Here is a 21,958-nt window from a genome sequence, read left to right on the forward strand (position 1 = left end):
TTGAGAAAATTTGGGAATCTTATTCAAGCTCAAAACCCGAGCAAATCAAGAAAGGGGGAAAATTTCCTCCTTCCTAATAATACCACCAATACATGATGGAATAGAATGCCACCAATATTTATCAGTGACATGGATACAAGCCTCTTTTGCTAAGCTATGGGCAGCAGAATTTGCTCCCCTAACAACATGAATGAACCTTGACGTTGCGAGCTCGCACATATACCGTTTTACATCTTCCACAAAATGACCATATAGCTGCTCTCACATGATCCGGTAGAATTTATTGCCTTCACAATTGTTAGAGCGTCTCCTTCAAAAATAACATTTGAGAATCCAAGCTCTTTTGCAAAAATCACTACATGAAGGGCAGCTAGTGCTTCAGCCTTTGCCGGGTCCACTGTAATCCGTTGATTTATACCACATGCAACCAGAAATTTTCCATGCTCGTCCCTTGCTACTAATCCCAGCCCCACACAATCGTTTTTTTGATCAATAGCAGTGTCCCAATTAACTTTCACCATATTCTCCGGCGGTGGCTCCCATCTAATCGGTGGACTTTGCTGTTCTACGATGCTCGTCCCTTCAGGTTGTGCATCTACCTTCTGAAAATCCTCCAAGGCAGAAGCAGCATGCATAACCACTTGTTGGGGAGCAGTGAAGACACCCCCGTGAATAACATCATTGCGCCTCATCCATATTTTCCTTGCTATAACCACAAACAGCTCCAGTTCTGGTTGATCAAGCCGACCAATCAGCTCCTCAAAAATTTGTGCGAAGTCCCTGTTGTTGCATGTGCTCTTCTGTAATTTAATAGGACCGCTACTCCAGACATCGGACGCTGATGGGCAAGACCAAACAATGTGCTCAACACTTTAATTTCTTCTTCTAAGTTGCAAATTGGACACAAAGGTGAGCTAATCACCCTTCTCTTAAAAAGGTTGGCTTTTGTAGGAAGGAGATTATGGCAAGCTCTCCATACAAACATTTTCACATTGTTGGGAATGTTTAAATTCCAACAAACCTTCCATATCTCACACCCTTGTCCCTGCATCGACGCTCCCCCCCGTCCCTCTGCTTGCATCTCTACAGCCAAGTGATAAGCACTACGAACGGAAAACTGCCCATTCGCAGTACACCTCCAGATTAATTTGTCTTTGGGAAGTAAAGGGCTCCGAGGGATAGATTTAATTACTGCAGCCTCTTCTACAGAAAAAATTTTCTGAGATAATAGAATTGTTCCATCCACCCGTAGCCCCATCAACAAGGTCACTCACCTTAGAGTTTAATGCAAGATGAATCCTTGGGGATTGTATCAATTGGATATCTTGGCAAATGCAAATATGGGAATGAGATTTACCAAATCCACCTAATAAACTAATATTTTCTTCTTTCAAATAAAATTTCAAATTTTTAATTATTCTCAAAGTAGGGGCCATGTACATCGTTACACCTCCTATAATGGAGTTACACAATCCTTGTGACCATGGCAGCACCTGTGGCCGCAGATATTAATCGGGCCAATGTTGGTAAATTGTAAAAAGAGTTAATACATTCTAATGAAAATCATGTCAACTATACAATTGTTTACATTTTTATTTGGCTCTAATGTTTTAATAATGCAAGAGGGTGCACATTAGCTTTTGGAAAACAGATTGTTAATCATGGACTATTCTGAAGGGATCATGTCCTTCCATAAAGTTCAAGGGAGCCCCTTTCCCATGCATTTTTAGCCAAAACGCTACGTTAAAAAATGTAGAAAATTAGAGTAAACTTTGAAACCTTTTATACATATTTGTTTGTGATTAAGATAAGTTGAAAGGGTACGTACGGTGCATATTTTTACAAGAGAAAATAAGGTAAATATCGATAATTATGGCTCATCGTAGTGTAAAGTGATTTAATTTACATTATAAATATCGATAATTAGTGCTTATATCTTCCATAAGAAGAGAGGAAAAGTATGGAAAAAACTATTAGATTAATTAGCCAACTTCTTTGTCATCTTTTTCATCTTCATCTTCCTTGTCGGAACATGCGAGTGTTCTTCCCTTCCTTTATCCATCCTATTGCCAAGATGACAAAACATAATCTGACATCAAATCCTATATTTTCTGCATTGTATTTCCTTTTACCTTCGTTGTTGGGGAGGAATCACCTCTTTTTTGGTGTTTTGATTCCCTATAATTGATGCGAACCAAGTAATAACAAAACATAGAAAATGATAAATTGGCTACTTTGAGAGAGCCGTGATCTCCAATGACTACTTTGAAGGAGCCTTGACCTTCAAAACACAGTTTAATAATCAACTCATACTTTGTTATTGATAGTTCCCCTTTAAATAGAGAAACAATATATACTATGAATTACATAATAGACCAATTAGGTCTTGACCTGAACGACTCTAATAAAGAAAGAATCCAACTATTTATTGGATTATAAAATCTATGGAGATATACTCCTTATTGGACTCTAACACGACACCGGACAATATCAAATAATTATAATCATATCAATAACCCTTTTTCCAATTTGCTCCGAAAATAAAAATATCAAATCCTTTAGTTAATTAGAGAGTAATTAATGTTGGAAATAATTTTGGATGGTATACAAATTCTCATTGATATAAAATCATTACAATCTAAAAATTAACAATAAAATAAATAAAATACAAGAGATGAAAAGTAGAGTATGGAAAGATCTCACAATGTGCTATAGAATCACGCAAGAGCGTTGTCCTTAAAGGTTGATTCGTGCCTCCCGGAGTGTATAACTCGGTGCGATCGGATCCTTTGACACGCAACCTCCCAGGATTAGACTATAGCGTCTACCTTCGTTAAGGACGCACTTCCAATAACGAAGACTAGTAGAACAACCCTTTGATCTTCTTAAAAAAAAAACCGCAAAGAGAAAATAGAAATTGAATAGAATAGAATTCTATGCAATTGATCTTCTAAAATAGGACAAAACTCTTTTATAAAGAAAATGAGTTTGCCTTTCTTTCTTTCTTGTTGCAAGCTCACTCTACCATGGGATTGTGGATGTTTTCTTTTCTTTTTATAATGTCCAAATGGTCATAACACCAAAAACGGTAAAACATTTGTTAATAACAAAATGGTCAAACTACAATAAAACTTGTTAAAGACTAACGGTCAAAACGGTAAAAATCAATTAAAACTAATTTTTATTTAATAACTCATAACCAAGTAATAAATACAAACGGTCATAAAAGTTATATCTCATAACCAAGTAATAAACACTAACGGTCATAAAAGTTATATCTTATAACCAAGTAATAAATACAAACGGTTATAAATCAAAATGGTTAAAGATGATTTTTATTTCTCATAAAAACCATTAAGAAGATATTATCAAATGATAAAACATTTCCAAATGACTTAAAATGAATGTTTGTAACAAATATTACAACAATTAAATCATGTTTTTTCTATTATTATTATTATTTTTTTTTTCTGTTCATGCATCATTAATACACTTTGATTTTTTTCTTTGTTGATATATATATATATATATATAGCACACTGCTGTGGGATACTATGGGCGTAGAAGCCAAACGTGGTCTTGTGTACCAGCAATGCCGAGAATGGGAGGATGCAGCGTATGGAGATTGTAAAGAGAGATTCTTGACGTGCTATTGCTTCTTTCGGAAGAAATACTTTTAAGTATTATTTTGTTGAAAGAATATGTTTTATGTTTTCCTTTTTTCTATTAATCCTTAATTTATACATTAATTTTGTGTTTTTTTTCTTTGTTGTAAGTAGAAGGAAGTATGCTATATTCAAGAGAATTATCATGAGGTTGTTGAATTTATGTGGTGAGATAAACACTATTCGCCATAATGAGTATTAAGGATATGTCTGTATGTTATTACTAATTGCACCATATCCTTTAATAGGAAGAAGACATCTCAACTTAAAAACCCAAAAAATAATATGACCATTCACACCAAATAATTTTCATTTTGTTGACAAAATACCTTATAGACAAAATACTCATCGATAAAACTACCGGAGCCACCACCTTGGTTGGTTTTGGAGACTCTAGTGTTGAGGGCTCGGAGGTGGGTGGGGAGTTCGGTGGTATGGTAGACGTTGGGTTAGAATAAATGGAAAATTCCATGGGATTGATTTGAATTAAAAATACGGTGTTTTCATCTCTATTATATTTGGTGCTTTTACCTGATGTATCAAATTTCAATTGAAGACTGTAAACGATGATTTTACACTACATCCTGATAAAATAGGCTCTATTTATTTATAAGTAACATTCTCATAGTAGGATTCATGTACATCATTACACTTCCTATAATGGAGTTGCGCAATCCTTTTGACCATGGGAGCACTTATGGCCGCAAATATCAATTTAGACAATGTTGGTAAATTGTAAAAAGAGTTACTACATTAATATAATGAAAATCATGTCAACTATTCAATTGTTTACATTTTTATTTGGCTCTAATGCATAAATAATGCAAGAGGTTGCACGTTAGCTTTTGCAAAATAGGTTGTTAATCATCGACTATTTTGAAGGGATCATTCCTTCCATAAAGTTCAAGGGAGCTCCTTTCCCATGCATTTTTAGCCTATGACCCCCCGATTGCTGACTTATTGCCATCCAAAATGCTAAGTTAAAAAGTGTAGAAAATTAGAGTAAACTTTGAAACCTTTTATACATATTTGTATGTGCTTAAGATAAGTTGAAAGGGTATGTATGGTGCATATTTTTACAAGAGAAAATAAGGTAAAAGTGGTAAATGTTATGTTTGAGAGCCCCTTCTATCACGATGTAGTGTGTGTATATATATATTTTACAGCTTTTAATAAAAATTTGACACATCAAATAAAAACACCAAATATAATAGAGATGAAAACACCGTATTTGTAATTCAAATCAATTTTATGGACTTTTTCATTTGTTCTAACCCAACACCCACCACCTACGCCATTGAACCCCCCATGCACCCACTTCCGAGCCCTCAGCATCGGAGTCTCCAAAACCAATTAAGACGGCGGCTCTGGTAGTTTTATCAATGTGTATTTTGTCAAGAGAAGAAAAGTATTTGGTGTGAAGGGTTATATTATATTTTGGTGTTTCAAATTCAAGTATCTGTTTCCTATTGGATGGTGCAACATAATTAGTTTACACCACAACCTAATTGAAGTTATTCTCTTGTGAAAAACAGGAGAAAAAAAAAAAAACAAAAAACAAAAAGAAAGACCACTTAATATTCTATCTCTAGCCTATTAATCAAAGATTTTTTTTTTTTAAAAAAAATGTTGATATTAATAATGTTAGGGGTCACCTACTTAATCATGGGTTGTCATTATTCTAGTCTCATTTTCAAAAATGAAGTGGTTTACATTATAAATATAGATAATTATCATTTGTCGCTCATATCTTGCATAAGTAGACAGGGCAAGCATGGATAAGAATATTAGATTAGCTAATATATATAGTAGAAGGCATTTTACAAACTATAAAATAACAATGCAAAAATTCTGTGCCATTTTCTGTTAGAAGACAAAATCTAAACAGATCAAGCATATCTAGGCAAGGCAACAATCCCATGATTTCCTCCTCCATGTTTCATGGGATTGTATATTAATGTTAAGAATATTATGTTAGGGTTATTTATTATTTTAGGGTTATTTACTTCCTTATGAATTCTAGGTTTCCTTAGCCTACTAGGTTTACATTTCCTTAGTCTATTAGGTTACTTGTCTATTACTCATAGCCTCTCTATAAATAGAGGCCTCTGTAATACTCTTAATTTAATCAATCTCAATACAATGTAGTCTATTACATACTTCCGCTCTCTCTCTTCTCTCTCTCTCTCTCTTCTCTCTCTTAATATTATATTTAATATAGTTATATATTTTATCATGGTATTAGAGCAATTGGCTTACGCCAGTCGATCCAATGGTCCTGTGCGACGTCCACCACCGCCTTCCACACTGCACCTAGTCACTCAGTTCCATCTCCACCACCAACACAAAATAGCAACCACGGGTCTGTCAACAAATTGCTGCCCCTCTTCAACAGAAACTACAGCTACAAACACCAAGTAGCCCAACAGCTTCACTGCCTCCAGCAAGGCAAAGACCTAGAATTGCTGCCCCTCCTCTCGCCAGCATCAGCCCATTGCCCATAACGGGCGACTCAACCGTAGCACCGTTCTTTGCCTCATTGACAACAGCCCCTTCTCTAACCAAATTCAACTTCATCGCACGTCCCTCGAACGTTCCCGGAGTACCCTGTGTTGGCGTCCTTCCTTTAAGCCATCTCTGTTGCAGCTCAATATGCAGAGAGAAACTAGTGGATAGAGAATTTATTGCAAATTATGCAGAGAGAATGAAAAAAAAAAAAAAAAACATCTTTTTGACCTTGAGGTAATATCTAAAATCCAAGGTTCACTTCAATTCATAGTTTGTCAGTTTCAATATGTCCCATTGTTGGCCCAATGTCTTGGCCTTGTGGTAATACCTAAAATTCAGGCCTTTTTCATGTCTCTAGCCTAGGTAACAACCAAAACCCGGGCTCATTCAAGCCATGTTTGCTCTTCTCTTCTTGGTCACTTCTCATCCTAGTTTTAAGAAAAACATAACATTTCATTCAATAATACCACGAGCATAAAGCTCTTACATCACAAAGCAAAGTTCTGAAGCAACCATAGCATAAAGCTACAAGATTACTAGGTATAGTACACGATTCAAGACATATCCGCTAACCCATAACTAAAATCAGATTTAATACTAGATCTGTGACAGATAGACTTAACCAAATGCATGGATAGCAATTATTCCTCAACCCTGAGAGCGGAAAGACTCTCATGCCGAAACTCTTCCTCCTCGACCCGAAGACCAGGATAATGATCACATCCACAACTCAAAGGTCTGGACCAAAACTAATTAACCCGAAGGTGACATAGATCGAGTGAGAGAGGAAAGAGCCTTATTACAAGCCGAATAAAACAGGAAAATTAAACAATACAGGGAAAAAACACATGCCAAAACACAAATACATCTTAAAAAAGCAACAGAATAGGGAAATAAAACAAGAAAAAAAAAAAGCACACTCCGATCACGCACACGTCGGGAACCGAAAACCGAAGGGGCGTTGGAAGCTCATCTTGGCGGGGATGCGTCGAAATGCCCAACAGTGGAAGGTGGGCGGCGAACAAGCGCAGAGAAGACTGGCAAAGCAGGCCCTGAAAACAACCACAAAAAAAAAACAACAACAATAACAACAAGAAGAAGAAGGAACCACCAAAATAGAGAAAAAACAGGGAAAATGAGCACAAAATGGGCAGATGGTAGCCAAAAGGGAGCCGGACCCGTGCAGGCTGGAAACCACCGCGTAAGGGGCATGGGAGCTCGACGCGGTGGGGACGCATGAAAGAAAACGCTAATAGTGGGTGGCGAAACGGCAACATAGGTCAGCGGCAACCATAGACAAAATTCGAACCCACAAAAGAGCCAAAACAAGGTCAAGGAGCCCGCTGCAGAAAATGAAGGCGGGGGAAGAAAAGCGGTAGGGAATGAGCAAAAACGGAGAAAAACAGAGGGGGAAAGGAGCGGCAAGGAAGGGGGAGAGGAGGCACTGGGGCTAGGGCATCACGTAAATAACTAGCACCGGAGCGAGGAGGATGAGGGGAGGAGGGAGGTAGCCAAACGGCCAACCCTCCTCTCTTGTATGGCTAAAGGGTTTCGTAAATTTAATTATTTTTAATCAATACTTTAACACTACTCCTCGTGAGTGGGCTAAAACTCCATTTTAATAGGTAATTAAGACCCAACATGTGAAATATTTATTTAAGTGAAAAGTTAATTGTGGATTTAGAGTTCGAACTTATAACCTCTGGCTCTAATACTGCCACAAGCTAATGCCAGTATTTGATCTCAAATGGTCTTGTGAAATTTTTATTTTTCTTTTTGCTGCGAGCTTTGCCCTTTCATCTTTTGGTTCACTGGTTTTTGTGTATTGCCATAGCCAAGCCGGTAGTTGTTTGTTTCTGACAGACGAATCAAACGCAGCGTACCTTGGGGGCTATATCACAAAGAATCAAAGGTTGTGAGCTCTCCTCTCCAGTGCTCTATTCATGGACATGTGCCTTGATAAGCATTGGTTGCTAGACATACAGTTCCACAAAGGATAATTCTTCATCGGCATTGCATAATCGCTTTCCCCAAGCTTTAGAGATGGGCAATAATTGACAATATTACCATCTCCAAGGTAGATGAATCTTTTCTTGCCACATTTATAAACAAAAGCTTTTATTTGGTCAATCACCAGACCCTTGTGTTTGGCGGCTTGCCTTTAATTCGACTATTTATTTTATGTAAAAAAAAAAAAAATTTGATTTTGTGTGGTAAAGATGCAAGGTGTTAAAAAAATAATAATAAAAAAGGAAGAAGAAGGAAACCCAAAAAAACAAAAAATCAGTTGAAAAAAAAGGCCAAGTTGCCCATATTATTTTTTCCCTTTGGCCCATTATTTGGTCTATTGTTGGTCATTTGTAGACCCAGAACCATCTTTTGGCCTTTGTGGTATTATTTAAAACCTAGACGCTGTCTTTGCAGTATTATTTTAAGACCCAGGCCCATAGTTGGTCTCCTTTCAACCCTTTGTTGGCCCCACCTTCGTGGTATTGTTTAAAACCCATGCTTATTTCGCCCACAGTTGGCTTTTATTTGGGTCCCTTTTTTTCGCCTTTGTGGTATTATTTAAAACCCATGTCCATTTTAGCACATAGTTAGCTCTTCTTTTAGTCCTTTGTTGGCACAATTTTTTATCTTTGTGATATAAATTGAAGACCCATGCCTATTTAAGGCCTATAGTTGGCCTTATTTTCAGCCATTTGTTCATTTTGGTCCAGAGTTGGCCTTCTTTTAGGCTTATAATTATTCGGTTTAAATATGTTATTCATCCTTGTGGTTTAACTTTTTTATTTTTTTTACCCCTATGGTTTACTTTTTATCATAGGAGATCCTCCTAGTTTGCCTAAAAACGGAGATTGTCCCTCCATCAAAATTCCGTCCAAAATTTGACGGAACGCAATGTCAACACCAATCACGGTTTGACATGTGTCTATATAATTAATTAATTAAAAAAATAATTTTTTTTAAAAATTAAAAACATTAAAAAATTATATTTAATTAAATTAAATAAAATTAAAAAAATTAAAAACATTAAGAAATTATATTTAATTAAATAGAATAAAAAAGAAAAAAAAAAATTGGGGGTGGTTCGGCCAACCCCAATGGTCTTTAGGCAAATTTTTTTTCTTTTTTTAAATTGGCCCTTAGGGGTGGCCGAACCACCCCATGGCCGGCCACCCCCAAATTTTATTTTATTTTTTTATTTTATAATTAATTTTTTTTTTAATTTAATTAAATATAATTTTTTATTGTTTTAAATTTTTTTTAAAAAATTATTTTTTAATTAATTAATTATATGGACATGTGTCAAATTGTGATTGGTGCTGGCGCGATGTTCCGACAAATTTTGGACGAAATTTTGACGGATGGACCATCTCTGTCCTTAGGCAAATCAGATGGACCTCCTGTGATAAAATGTAAACCCTAGGGGCCAAAAAAATAAAGAAGTTAAACCACAAGGGTGAATAAGGTATTTAACCCTAATTATTTTAAGGTGCATTTCCAATCACCATGCTGACCGCCTCCAATCACCTCCTCCGACAACTACCATCTCCAGCCAAAAAAAAAAAAAAAAGATTAGAAGATAAATCAAATTCAAACTTCCAAAATCTTTCACCTTGAGTTTGAGGGTGGATGTTATAACATATTGTGAGATTTGATATTATGAGATTTGATTTCAGCGGTGATACAGACATAAAGCCTCATCATTAACTTTCAACATTAATTATTAATAGAATGAGAAGTAGATGGAATTGAAATGTATTTAAAATTTATATAGGTTATGTAGGTCAATTGCAAGTTACGCGGATTCACCCGAGATTGACCCGTTTATTAATCGAATCTAATCAGGTCAACCCAATTTGACCCAAATATTTTTACACTAAACTTGAATCCACCAATTATGTCGTATTCGTAAATCGTATAAAAAATTATTAATCATATTCAAATCCTCGGTTGCATACCAATCTCTATAAAAGATAAAGTTGCCATTCAGCTCAAAATCATCAATGCAATATAGTGATATACACACATTTAATAACACCTTAATGATCATTATGGCGATCGAATAGTGTTCGACACCTCACCTACAACTTGAAATGGAGAGGATCATTTTTCCAAATTTTAACAACCTCATGATAAGTCTCTTGAATATAACAAACTTAATACTGCTATTTATATAGTTTATAAACGGTAAATTAAAAAGCCACATGATTTTTGCATTGAGATAAAAATATGTAAACTCCAATTAAACCCTGGAACGTTCATCGCTTTTACAATCACCTTCTTAAAATTCAAAAAGTCTCAATTTAGTATATCCAACTTTAAAAATTTTGTAATATCACTCCATCCTAAAGGAGGCCTTAGAAATTCCCAAAATACCCTTAATTTTTTAAAACAAAATTGATCAAGATAATTTTAGAAATTTTATAGGGTTATAAAGGACATTTCACCTCTTTGCCCGTTTGATTTAACTCAAAACCCTAGCAGGAGAGGTGACATTGCAAGCTTTTTTAAAGTTTAAATCAAGCGTTTTTAAACTTTAAAAGGGCGATTACAAAAGCAATAAAAGTTGGGGAAGTTTATAAATTAACCGCTTCTTGTATAATCATGCATTCCCACCATTGTCGGTATCAATTAGAAAGTAGCAATAGCAAGCAAACAAACTCCAACAACAGTCTCCATGGTGTGCATGCTCCCATCCCTTGCATTGGTTGCCACATTCATTACTGGTGACGCATAGTCCAGACCAAGTTTTGCTTTTGAGCTTACTATAGAGTTGCTTCCTTTTTCTTGAGCTTGCTACCATGGCAACATTGAAAAAAGATCAAATATACATGTAGAGAAAAAAAGTGTAAAACATATAAAATAGTTAATTTATTAATTCCTTAAATTCATAAAATTAATGCTTAAATATATATGTTCCTACAAAAGAATATATAAGCAAGATATAATATGATTTACTCTATGATTAAATGATTTGATTTTCAATTATGTGAAATGGCAATACACTCACCAGTGTTCACGAGGAGGATGAAGATAAAGAAGATGGCAAATAATCGAAAAGTCTTAGCCATGATTTAATTTCCTCAATATTGTGCAAGATATATATGAATGATAATTATCGATATTTATATAATGCCACAGTAGGTGATTGTACCTTCGTGACCTCAACCATTGTAAATATCGTAGAGTTATTTTTATTTTATTTGAGACTATGACATAAGAAGTTTCTTTGATTAAGGGTGGGTTGATAATAGAATATGAATTGGTGTTTCATTAACTCGTTGAGTCAGCTACATTTTTATTATTATGTTTTTATTGATCGGTACAATGAAGAGTAGGTAAACAAAGTAGCCTGCTTTGAAGTTTGAGGTTTCCGATCATTAAAAAAAAGGAAAAGTTTTATTTATTAATTTTGATCTTTCATCATTTTTGCAATCATACCTCTTAAACTTTAAAAAAATGTTATTAGGGTTACAATCTTTCAGAACTTCTTGCAATGTCAACACTTCTGTCCAAATAGTCCTAAGATGTTTATAAAATTACAAAACTACCTTAATTTAATAATTAAAAAAATTAAAAATTAAAAATTTAGAAAAAAAAAAAAAAAAAAAAAAAACTTAGCTTCTTGGGGGTAAGACTCGATGTGGATCAAAAGTGACATGTAATTGGTCACACTAGACCCAGAGCAGGTCATACTAGGCCCACAACGGGTCCGTAGGTCACTTGTGCCTCATACTAGTGATGTGACTCAACATGGGTCTGTGTTATTTGTATTTCTTTTTTTAGAAAGATGGTGGTATTTTGAAATTTTCCTTTTTTCAATAGGTTTAACGTTGAATTTGGACGGAAAAATAAAATTAAAAAAAAAAAAAAAAAAAAAAGGATTTTGGCTTTGACTTTTCATTCTTTGTTTTTCACAAACATAATTAGACCATTTTTACCTTTTCCCTCTTCTATATCTCCAAATTGCCTCCACTTTAAAACTGCACTCGATCTACAGCTTGGAATGCTTCTTCTGCTTCTTTGGGTCTCCTCCACAACTAGGCTTCATCAGATTAAAAGTGACTCTAATGGTGATATTATTAAGGTTGCTTCAAAGAGATTATTCACTAGCTAGTGATGCAACCATTGGAGAAGCCCAAGCAGCTTTTCTTGACATCCAAACTATTGCCTCTTGTCTAGTTAATTTACTAATTGTTGAGGGCAATGCTCTCAATTATGTTACTCTTTCCATCCAAAAGCCTAGTTTGGTCGCAAATAGGAATTTTTCTAGTATTATGTTTAATGTTAATTTTCACTTTGGAGAAGCCCAAGCAGCTCTTCTTGACATCCAAAACTATTGCCTCTTGTGGAGCTAATTTACTGATTGCATGTTGAGAGCAATGCTCTCAAAGTTACTCTTCCCATCCAAAAGCCTAGCTTGTTCACAAATAGGAATTTTTCAAGTATTATTTTTAATGTTAATTTTCACTTGCTTTCATTCGCTCGTTGGAAAGCTTTTCAAGTTTCTAGGAATGCTAATTATAGAGCACATACCATGTGTTTGAAAGCATTTTCAACTGGTCTTCTATTCTCTCTTCCATCCGGATCAAGAATGAAAAAGATTATCTCTTGTAACCGTTTCCCTTTATCAGTTAGAATAGATAAATAAATAAATAAAATAAAACGTATAACAAATAGAACACCATGACTTTGGTAACAAAGTCAAAATCTTTGAAAGAAATCTTCAAAAGTAAAATCACTACGAGAGCAGGCAACCCGAAAAAAATTATCAACCATAGAAGAACAATTACAATCAGTCTTATACTTACAAACCCTTTAAAGTAAAAAAAAAAACATGAATGATACTAACAAATGACCTGTGTGTCCATTTACTGTAGTAGCATAAAAAATTTGGCATTTCTTCTACAGTATCTTCCCTACATCCAGAACTCGATCTAGTGACTGAAAGTCTCTGTAATTTAATGAGAAAAAAGAAAGAGGTTTGCGTTTCAGGCCCCGTTTATTTCGCGTAAAATGTTTTAAGCTAGAAATAATGTATGGCGTAAAATCATATCTAGGCATATAATGATTATGTGGCTAACTATCCGAGAAAAAAAAAAAAAACACCTAGATAAGCTGATTGCCCATAGTATTTTTGCACATTTAATGATGAAGAAGAAAAAATTTCAATGATAAATCCAGAAGCATTGTATATATACATACATGTTCTTTTGAGACATACAATTAAATATTCCTTATGTGGGTTCCAATCATTTCCTAAGATCTAGTAGGGCCTTCGGAATTGAATTTTTTTTGGATGTAATAAGGCAAATGTAGTTTTTTCAACAGACCGAAATTTCCTACATATTGGTTTGTAGGAAATTTTCTACAAATCAGTTTTTAAGAATGACATGCACATATCTCTTAGTATGTGAGAATTACGTATATTTTTTTTTAATAGTATGTGCTTTCCAAATGCTTAAAGGACATATATTATTCTTATAGATTGGTTTGTAACAATTTCTTACAAATCAGTTCATAAGAAATTTCTATTGTTTCTGTCGTTTAATACAGAGAGACTCCAACTGTTATCCTGTTTTTAGGGAACATTGTGAGTTACTTGGGTATGCCCCATGCATGTGCCTATGTATCATTTCACTTTTATTCTTGTCAATTCAATCATATTTATTAAAAAAATAAAGAACAACAACAACACCCAAAATAATGATTAGTCCAAGTGAGATTAACTTAATAAACAATTACTAGAATCATAAAAAATAAAAAATAAAAAATAAAAATAAAATCCACCTAAAATAAATTGAATGTTCCATCATAAGGTGGTGTACAGCTCACTGAGAATGGGTGTAAAATAAGGTTATGTGTTTGTATTACTTTTATTTTTATTATTGAAATTATGAAGCATTCCCCTCATTTGGGACTATTTGGAAAAAACATCACTTATATATCAAGCAAGTTAACCAAACGAATTTTTAGCTGTGGTTCTCACCATATATTAACACATTTTTAAAAACAAATGGAAGCTGCATGTCGTTGTTTAACGTAGTTGTTGATTTTTCGTACGAGTCAAATACAATATAATATTTTCAGCGAAATTATTTTTAAAAATATTTTCCAAACATATTGCATACAAATTAAGCACAAATTGTTATATAGTATGAATTATCATCAGCAATATATATAACTAGTCCAAATCACATTGGCGTTTGTTATCAGTAAAGAATAACGCATACAAAACTGCATACACCATTTTTATGTTTTCTCTAGTCTAGACACCGAAGAAATAAGGGAAATTTCACTTAACCTCTTAAATTGTCATTTATTTTGCAATGTTCCCTTAAAGTTCAAAACCTCTTAATTTAGTGTATTGAACTTTTAATTTTTTTCAATGTCCCTCATCTCTATTGGGATTTTCCGTTAAATCTCAACAAAATTCTCAAAATACCTCCCATTTTTTTTAGAAAAAAAATATATATATTTAAAATTTTTTGCAAAGATTGAGGCATGGCATTTTTACAAATATCGTTAAATTCGAACCAACGCCTTAATCTTTGTAATTTTTTTTGGTTTTTTTTTCCTTAAAACAAATAGAGGTATTTTGGGAAAAGTAATGATGACAATTGAAAGATTGATATACGAAATTGAGAGAAATTAAACTTTAGGAAGGACACTGCAGAAGTGATGATAACTAAGAACTATTAAGTAAAGTTTTCCCGAAGAAATATGCTTATAAAAATATGCTTATATATATATATATATATATAGTCTCCTATGGTGTTTCCCCATCTGCAAATTCCCTACTTTGAAGAAGTACTCCTGTATCCATACCGTGCACAGGTGATCCCTTCTCACTATCATCTCCCACATTTTTTGCGGCCAAAGCTCCACCAAAATCACTGATATTCCCCAAAATCAGCAGAACTATGCAGACCATGGCGGTCCAAAATGCAATGCCAAAAGAAGTGGCAATCTTTCCGGGGGCTATTGAAGCAACTGCAAACCCCATGAAAGTGCCGAGAGCTTTCACCCACGTGTACCATATTGAAAAAGCACCTTCTTTGCCAGATGGGGAGCAATCCAGCAACAGAACCCGTCCAAAAGCATGCAAAAGCCCTGTGGAAGTGCTGTGAACGGCGGCGAAAAACAAAACAAACCGGTTTTCCCAACTCTCCTCCTTGAAGTAGAATCCGGCGCCGGTGGTGGCCGTTAACAGAAGAAAGCCGAGCAGTTGCATTTTCACTGCGTCCGCCTTGATGAGATGCTGCAATGGTTGCAATAGTGGGAGAGAAAACATGGGGAATATGAAGTAAATCAACCAAATGTAGAGGAGAAATAGTGGCGTAAGACACAAGTTGCCGACGAGGAAAAGCACCCCTCCGGTGAAGACACACATGGTGGTGAACGAGGAGAGGAAAACTCCGGCGAGGCTTCCGATTGCATGAGGGTATTTGAATATGGAAAATGCATGGAGTTTTGATGGGGAAGAAATGAGAATGGTTTCACATGTTCTATTGGCGCTGGTGAAAACATGGAGAATCCCAACGAGCCATTGAAGGCCGCTGAAGATTGAGACCACCCAGAGGCTTATGAACTCCTGATTTGGCGCCTCTCGGAGCATGTAGTAGGCAAATGCGGCGATGGTGGCGGAACCCGTGCAGCCGGCAGCAGTGGCGTAAACCGAGAGCCAACCGGAGATAGATCTGCGAATCGGGAATTGGCGCTCTCGAAGGAATGGTCCGGTGAAGCCACGGACCATTAGGCCGAGGTGGCGGGTGTGGCAGGCGCCAGCAATAGTGTGAGCGGCAACAATGGCGGTAATGTATGGCAAGAAGATCCATGGGGTTTTAAAGAATCCGACAGGGAGACAGAAAATAACTCCAATGCCGATGGCGGTTGCCGCCACGAGTGATTGTTTTTGGCCGTGGTCGAGGAGGAAGGAAATGGGGCTGAGTATGGGAGCAACAATGAGGAGACCAATAGCCCAAGAAATTGATGTCCATTCTAATGGGGAGAATTTTGAATTATTAGCCGGAATTGAACGTTGTGTTAATCCTTGGTACCTACAATTAACCACAATGATATTGTTCAAATTTTGTTGATCGAAAACATTGCAAGTAAGGTAACTCAATGGTATGACATATTAAGCGACTCAAATAAGGATACAGATTGCTAGCAATTTAGACATGTGACATGATGCCCACCAACTATATAGGTGGTTTGACTGCTCAAAATTTATTTAGACATGTGAGTCTTATATAAAGCTTTTCACATTATTTATCCAAATTGCTAGCAATTTAGATAAATAATTGTTGTGAATCTCAATCCTAATTCCAAAGCATGATAAGAGGGAGAGAGAGAGAGAGAAAAAGAAAAGAACCACTTATAAACCATATTAATTACCCATAGTATTTCTACACTTTAAATTTCTTAAAAGACTAATGTTATACACAACACATTTATGTCACTTTTATCTTAGTATGCTGACGTGGCGGGGTTTAATATTTATTCCTATTAACTTAAATAACGTAAAAACTGAAATTCTCCTAAGAAAAAAATCACTTAGGCCTCATTTGGTTCGCATAATAGATTCCTTGAAAGGAATAGCTAATCTTATGGTATAGTTATTCCTTTGTTTGGTTACACACTATTCATGAGAATACTAATTTCATATACACAGGATTAGTTAAGCCACTCATTTTTGAGTGGCTTAGCTAATCCTTAAAGAATGAAATACATTTTTCAAAAATACCCATATAATTTTTTTTTTTTTAATTTTAAACTTAAAACAAAATAAAAATATGAAAAATAAAGTAGATGGCTTGACCACCCATAGGGGTGTGTTTGTTTCACATAATTCCATAAATTGATACATTTAGCTAATATATATATATATATATATATATATATATATATATATATATATATATATATATATATTTCTTTAATCTTATGATTGTGGAAATATAATCAATTTCCAAGAAAATGTAGATCGATGAGATAAAGAACTTACAGTATCATTTCCTTGTCCCTACAAAGCAAGCCCCGGGAGTTGAAGCTGTCACCATGCTCCGGCGCCGGCGGCCCCGACACGATTTGGCTGATGATGAGCGGGAAGACGACTGGCATCAGAACCGACTGAATGAAGTAGGAGCAAAACTCATACAAGTACCAGCTCCACACTTCCACGCTAGCAGGCTTCTCTTCATTCCCTGCATATCCCTTGTAAGCCTCCTTAGCCCTCTCCATCTTCATGGCCACGCTCTGGACGTCTGGCGTCGCTGTTCCGCCTCCGTTTCCCAGCGGCCCAGTTAGCGATGATGACAACTTCAACTCCGGTACAGTTTCGATGTCAGGTGTTAGCTCCGCCATTTGACGGTTTTGGAGGAGGAAGTGGAGGTGGTTAGGAGAGTAGGGAGAAGGAGTAGCAGAAGAAGATATAGAGGGTGTAAGAATGGTGGAAATACAGCTGGGTTGCGAAACTCTCAAAGACGTTGAGAAGCCTCGGTATGTCCATTAATGGTAGAGAGGGTATTTTGGAATGATTCTCAACTCTACTTGTCTTTCAGCTTTTTATCCTAGTATATATCTTTTCACAGATTGTAATAGTTTGGAAAACTGCTGAATATATATATATATAAAATAAGAATGTACAATTGACATTACGTACCTTTTCCATTACATAAAGGCAGGTGATGATATAGAGCACGCCTGATGCACGCGGGGCAAAATTTTTTATTATTATTATTTTATTATTTTAATTTTTTTTTTAAAAAAAAAAAAAAAATTGTGATGCATGCCAGGCGTGCAGTATATTTTTTCCCGGCGTGCATCACTATTGATGCATGCCGGGCGCGCGTGCAGTATATCCCTACCCCTAGCTAGCACTTATCAAGACTCTTATGGATTAACTAGTGACAAATTTTGCTCCAACTGGATTTGGATAATTAGATGCTGAAAAAAAAATTGAGAAATATTTGGTTTATATTTTTTGTCATTCTTTTGTCCGTCTTCGAGCAAAAAATGGACAAATCTACCATTGAAAATGTGGGACTGCATGTGAGTCCTCTAGATTCAATGGTGAATTTGCAATAAAAGTGGACAATATATAGATGATCAGAAAGAGATCATGGATGTGTTGTAATTATTCTAATAGTTTACATTTGATAAAAAAAAAAAAAATGAAATTAAAATAAGGACCATTGAAAAAACTAAAAATATATCTCGAAAACATCTAAGCCAAGTTTCAGTCCTAGATGAAAGGTTTAAATCAATAGGATTTGGTTTGGGTATTGTCTGTAGTTTTTTCAATGGTTCGGATTTGATTTTGCTATCACTCTTTTTATCATAAGAAACTTGGTATTAAGTCTGGAACCGTTGAAAAAAATTAAAGCACATGTGTTGTAATCCAAATAAATAAACAAAAATCATATTCATTGGTTGATAGTAAAAATTATCAATGTAGTTTTTGTATTGTGAAAGTATTGCATAATTAAACACCTTATTATAATTATGTTAGAAGTTCCTCTTGTGTCCTCTTTGTGTCACTTTAAAAATAATTTGGCTTCTAAAATCATTATTAAGCTTGTGATTGGTCATTATTTAATTTTGATCAAATGATAATTTTAAAAATCACATCATTCATAGAGTGACACAAGAGGGACTTATATAATTACTCATAAGCCTATAAGTTACTAAGAAGTAACAGTTTAATCAACTTCAAGAATTTTATAAAATTTTGAATTCATTGGTATATATCTCTTACAGAAACAACCATGGCCAATTAACTATATATATATATATATATATATATATAATAAAAAAAAACATAAATGCATGGATTTGAAGTGGGGCAAAAAAGAATTATTATAAAGGCATTATTTTGTTTAACATTACATAACTTTTCAGTATTACAAAGTGGCCATTTCATTGACTTTTAAAAATTCCAATAGACGCAAACCACGGATATTGTAAAATTTTTAGAAATTAGAAGCCAACCCTAAAAGTTTTAGAAATTTCTGTGGGGGCAACTGCTGTAGCATGTAATAAAAGAATGAAACATAAAAAATAGGAAAAAAAAAAAAAGAGGGTTTTTTTAAATAGATGCCAAATGTCTACTGAATACAGTTAATGCAAATTTTGTAATACACACCAATTAAATTAAAGGAAGTAGCTAGTGGACCGCATGCACCTCTTTGTTTCAAGAATTTACCTTTAAAAGGAAATCAACTCCTATCAATCAATCCAACTCTTGTTGAATAGTAGTATTGTGTTAATGAATAGTATTAACCATAAAATACTAATTATTTATCAAGTTTGTAACAATTTATGTAAAAAATAAAGGGAAAACTTTACTTACTCTATGATATTTAGGCACTTTTACAATCTTATTCTTAATTAGTTGCGGCAATCCTAATTAATTCTTAGATTTTTTTTTATTTTTTTATTTTTTTTTTTTTAAATAAGGACTAATCCAAAGGTTGGTTGATATTGTGAAATAATTGTACGTGGGATAAAAAGTTGGCTTCAAATTAACAACTCTTCTTAAAATATCCTACCGGAGATTGGGTTTCTCGAATTATCCTATTACCCTAATTAAACCCCATTAATTACTTCTTTTATTTTACCTAATTTTCTGTCTCATTACCAATATCACACCTATCACACATTGAGTTATATGCGAACGCCCTAACAAAATTCCACCAAAAGAATATTAAGGAAATTAACAAAGAATTTTGTAGAAATTTACTAGTGAGTGCTCCTAAAGCAAAGCAAACGGCAGGATATATTGGACAGGCTAGCATATAGAGTTCATTGTAATATCTATTTTATGATCATGATTAAAAATTGGTATATTTAAGGGAGCATATGAAGCAAATGCATGTTGATAAGTATTTAAAAAAAATTTAAATAATTTGAAATCATGTACACCGTTAGATGTACCAACTTTGAATCCTAATTATCACAAAATAAATACTACCCATGCAAGGAAGTGGAAGACATTAAATTGGGAATAGGAAAGCATATATAACAATTAACCCTACAACTGAGAAAATTGAGCAGCAATATTTAAAGTAGGTAGGGCTAGCACAAATATTGTCAGTTGCCACCCAGAGTTCCCTCAAACACTTCAGTAGAGCAAAATTTCCCTTCATTAAGGGTCTTAGAAGAGCCCCAATGAAGTGGTCAAGGGAACTCAAGGGGACAGATGACTTACACTCTATTTCTCTTGCTCAGATTTCCTGGTAAAAAAATGCACACCAAAACCTACTATTTATAGTACTGGAGCTTCTGCATGTGTGCCACTTGAAGATGAGATATATCCAATCAAATGAACCTGGTCAGAATTGTGAGTAAGATGGAGCATAGGGATGAATATTATTGAGGTGAGTGGCCTTGATGAAGCTCTCCCTCCCAAGCTTTTTCTGCTTTCTTATTTCTAAGGCATATCCTCTTCAATCGTTTTCATATAAATGAAGCTTAACTAATCAACTTAATCACTTTTAATCTTCAAGTTTGAGTGCATTAGGTTAATGACTGCAATAGAAAAAAGTTCTGGGCATGGCTAATTTGGAATATTGAGTCCAAAATTTGATAGATGGTTAACAAAGCTGTGGTCCAGGCACTTGGTGCAATGATGCTGACTCGGGGAACCTTTCCATTTTCTAGTAGCCATGGCACCTAAATGTTAGAGTATATAAATTAAATTAACGATATCTTTTGATGTCGAATGTTTTTCGCTAGAAAATATTTTCAACAAAATTATTTTTTAGAAAACATTTTTCGGTGTTTAACTCGTACGGAAAATGAGCGGCGGCGGAAAACGGTTGGTGACTTCCGACAACCTCTGGTAGTGGTTTGGCAGTTTGAGAAGGAGCTTGGAAAATGGTTAATGAACATTAAAAACACAAACAATTTTCCGAAACTAAATAAGTTTTTTTGGTCAAACCAAAAATATTTTTGATTTGAATACTATTTTTGGTCGCATAAACATGCACGTTTATGCCAAAACAAACATAGATTAAATGATTAAATTCATCTATTTCTATCAACTTAAGCTTTTGTGATAAGTAATAATGACTAAACATGATATTAGAGTCAGAGATTATGATTTAGAACCCTCACTCCACAATTCACCGCCTCATTTCAGTTAAATATTTCATGTATTGTACCTCCCTCTATTAAGGTATAGTTTGAATCCAAATGCGAGGAGGAGTATTAAAATATAAATTTAATGATTAAATTGATATATTTTTTGTTAGAGTATATTTTAATGACGAGATTTGATGAAGATTATATTAGCCTAAATTTAGGGATTTGATTATCCTAAATTAGGGGATTTGAATTTATGTGTAAGCTCTATAAATAGAGCATTTTGTGTTGTAAACAAATAATTAATGAATTAATGAGAATATAATATAGCTCTTTGGGCTTTATCATGTGTTTGTATGTCATCGACCGAACGACAAAAAATCTTTTGTATTATTTATTTTATTCCGCTATTCTTTTATATTTCTATTATCTTTATGAATTGCTTCATTTTTATCCACTTAACTTCTAGGATAAGTGAAGATTTAACAACAAAGTCCCAATTTTGTAATCACAATTGGGTGTATATAATAGGACCTACTATAAAGATCTGGCTTGCTTCGTATCAATATTGAGAAAAGGTGAAAAGGAAAGGCTGGAAAAATAGGCAGAATGGCATGCATGTGGCCTAGCTCTCAACCAAGATTCTTATGCTCAACCTAGTCCACACTTCTGTCTAGGTTCACGGCCAC

General features: G+C 34.6%; 2 protein-coding genes across 2 annotated transcripts; both read right to left on the bottom strand.

The window, feature by feature from the left end:
* Positions 1-227: 227 nt before the first annotated feature.
* Positions 228-6,242, bottom strand: LOC148587029 (uncharacterized). Its single transcript, XM_088514457.1, has 2 exons — positions 6,068-6,242; positions 228-838 (listed from the first exon to the last, which is right to left on the bottom strand). The coding sequence occupies exons 1-2, from the start codon at positions 6,240-6,242 to the stop codon at positions 228-230; spliced, it is 786 nt and encodes a 261-aa protein (XP_088370583.1).
* Positions 6,243-14,949: 8,707 nt separating this feature from the next.
* LOC148587030 (uncharacterized) lies at positions 14,950-17,549 on the bottom strand. The gene is made up of 2 exons (XM_088514103.1): positions 17,191-17,549; positions 14,950-16,240 (listed from the first exon to the last, which is right to left on the bottom strand). Exons 1-2 carry the CDS (start codon positions 17,547-17,549, stop codon positions 14,950-14,952), a joined length of 1,650 nt encoding a protein of 549 aa, XP_088370229.1.
* Positions 17,550-21,958: the final 4,409 nt, after the last annotated feature.

This window comes from Corylus avellana, chromosome 3, assembly GCF_965113065.1.
Source record: "Corylus avellana chromosome 3, dhCorAvel1.hap1.2, whole genome shotgun sequence".
In the NCBI taxonomy this organism is placed as follows: domain Eukaryota; kingdom Viridiplantae; phylum Streptophyta; class Magnoliopsida; order Fagales; family Betulaceae; genus Corylus; species Corylus avellana.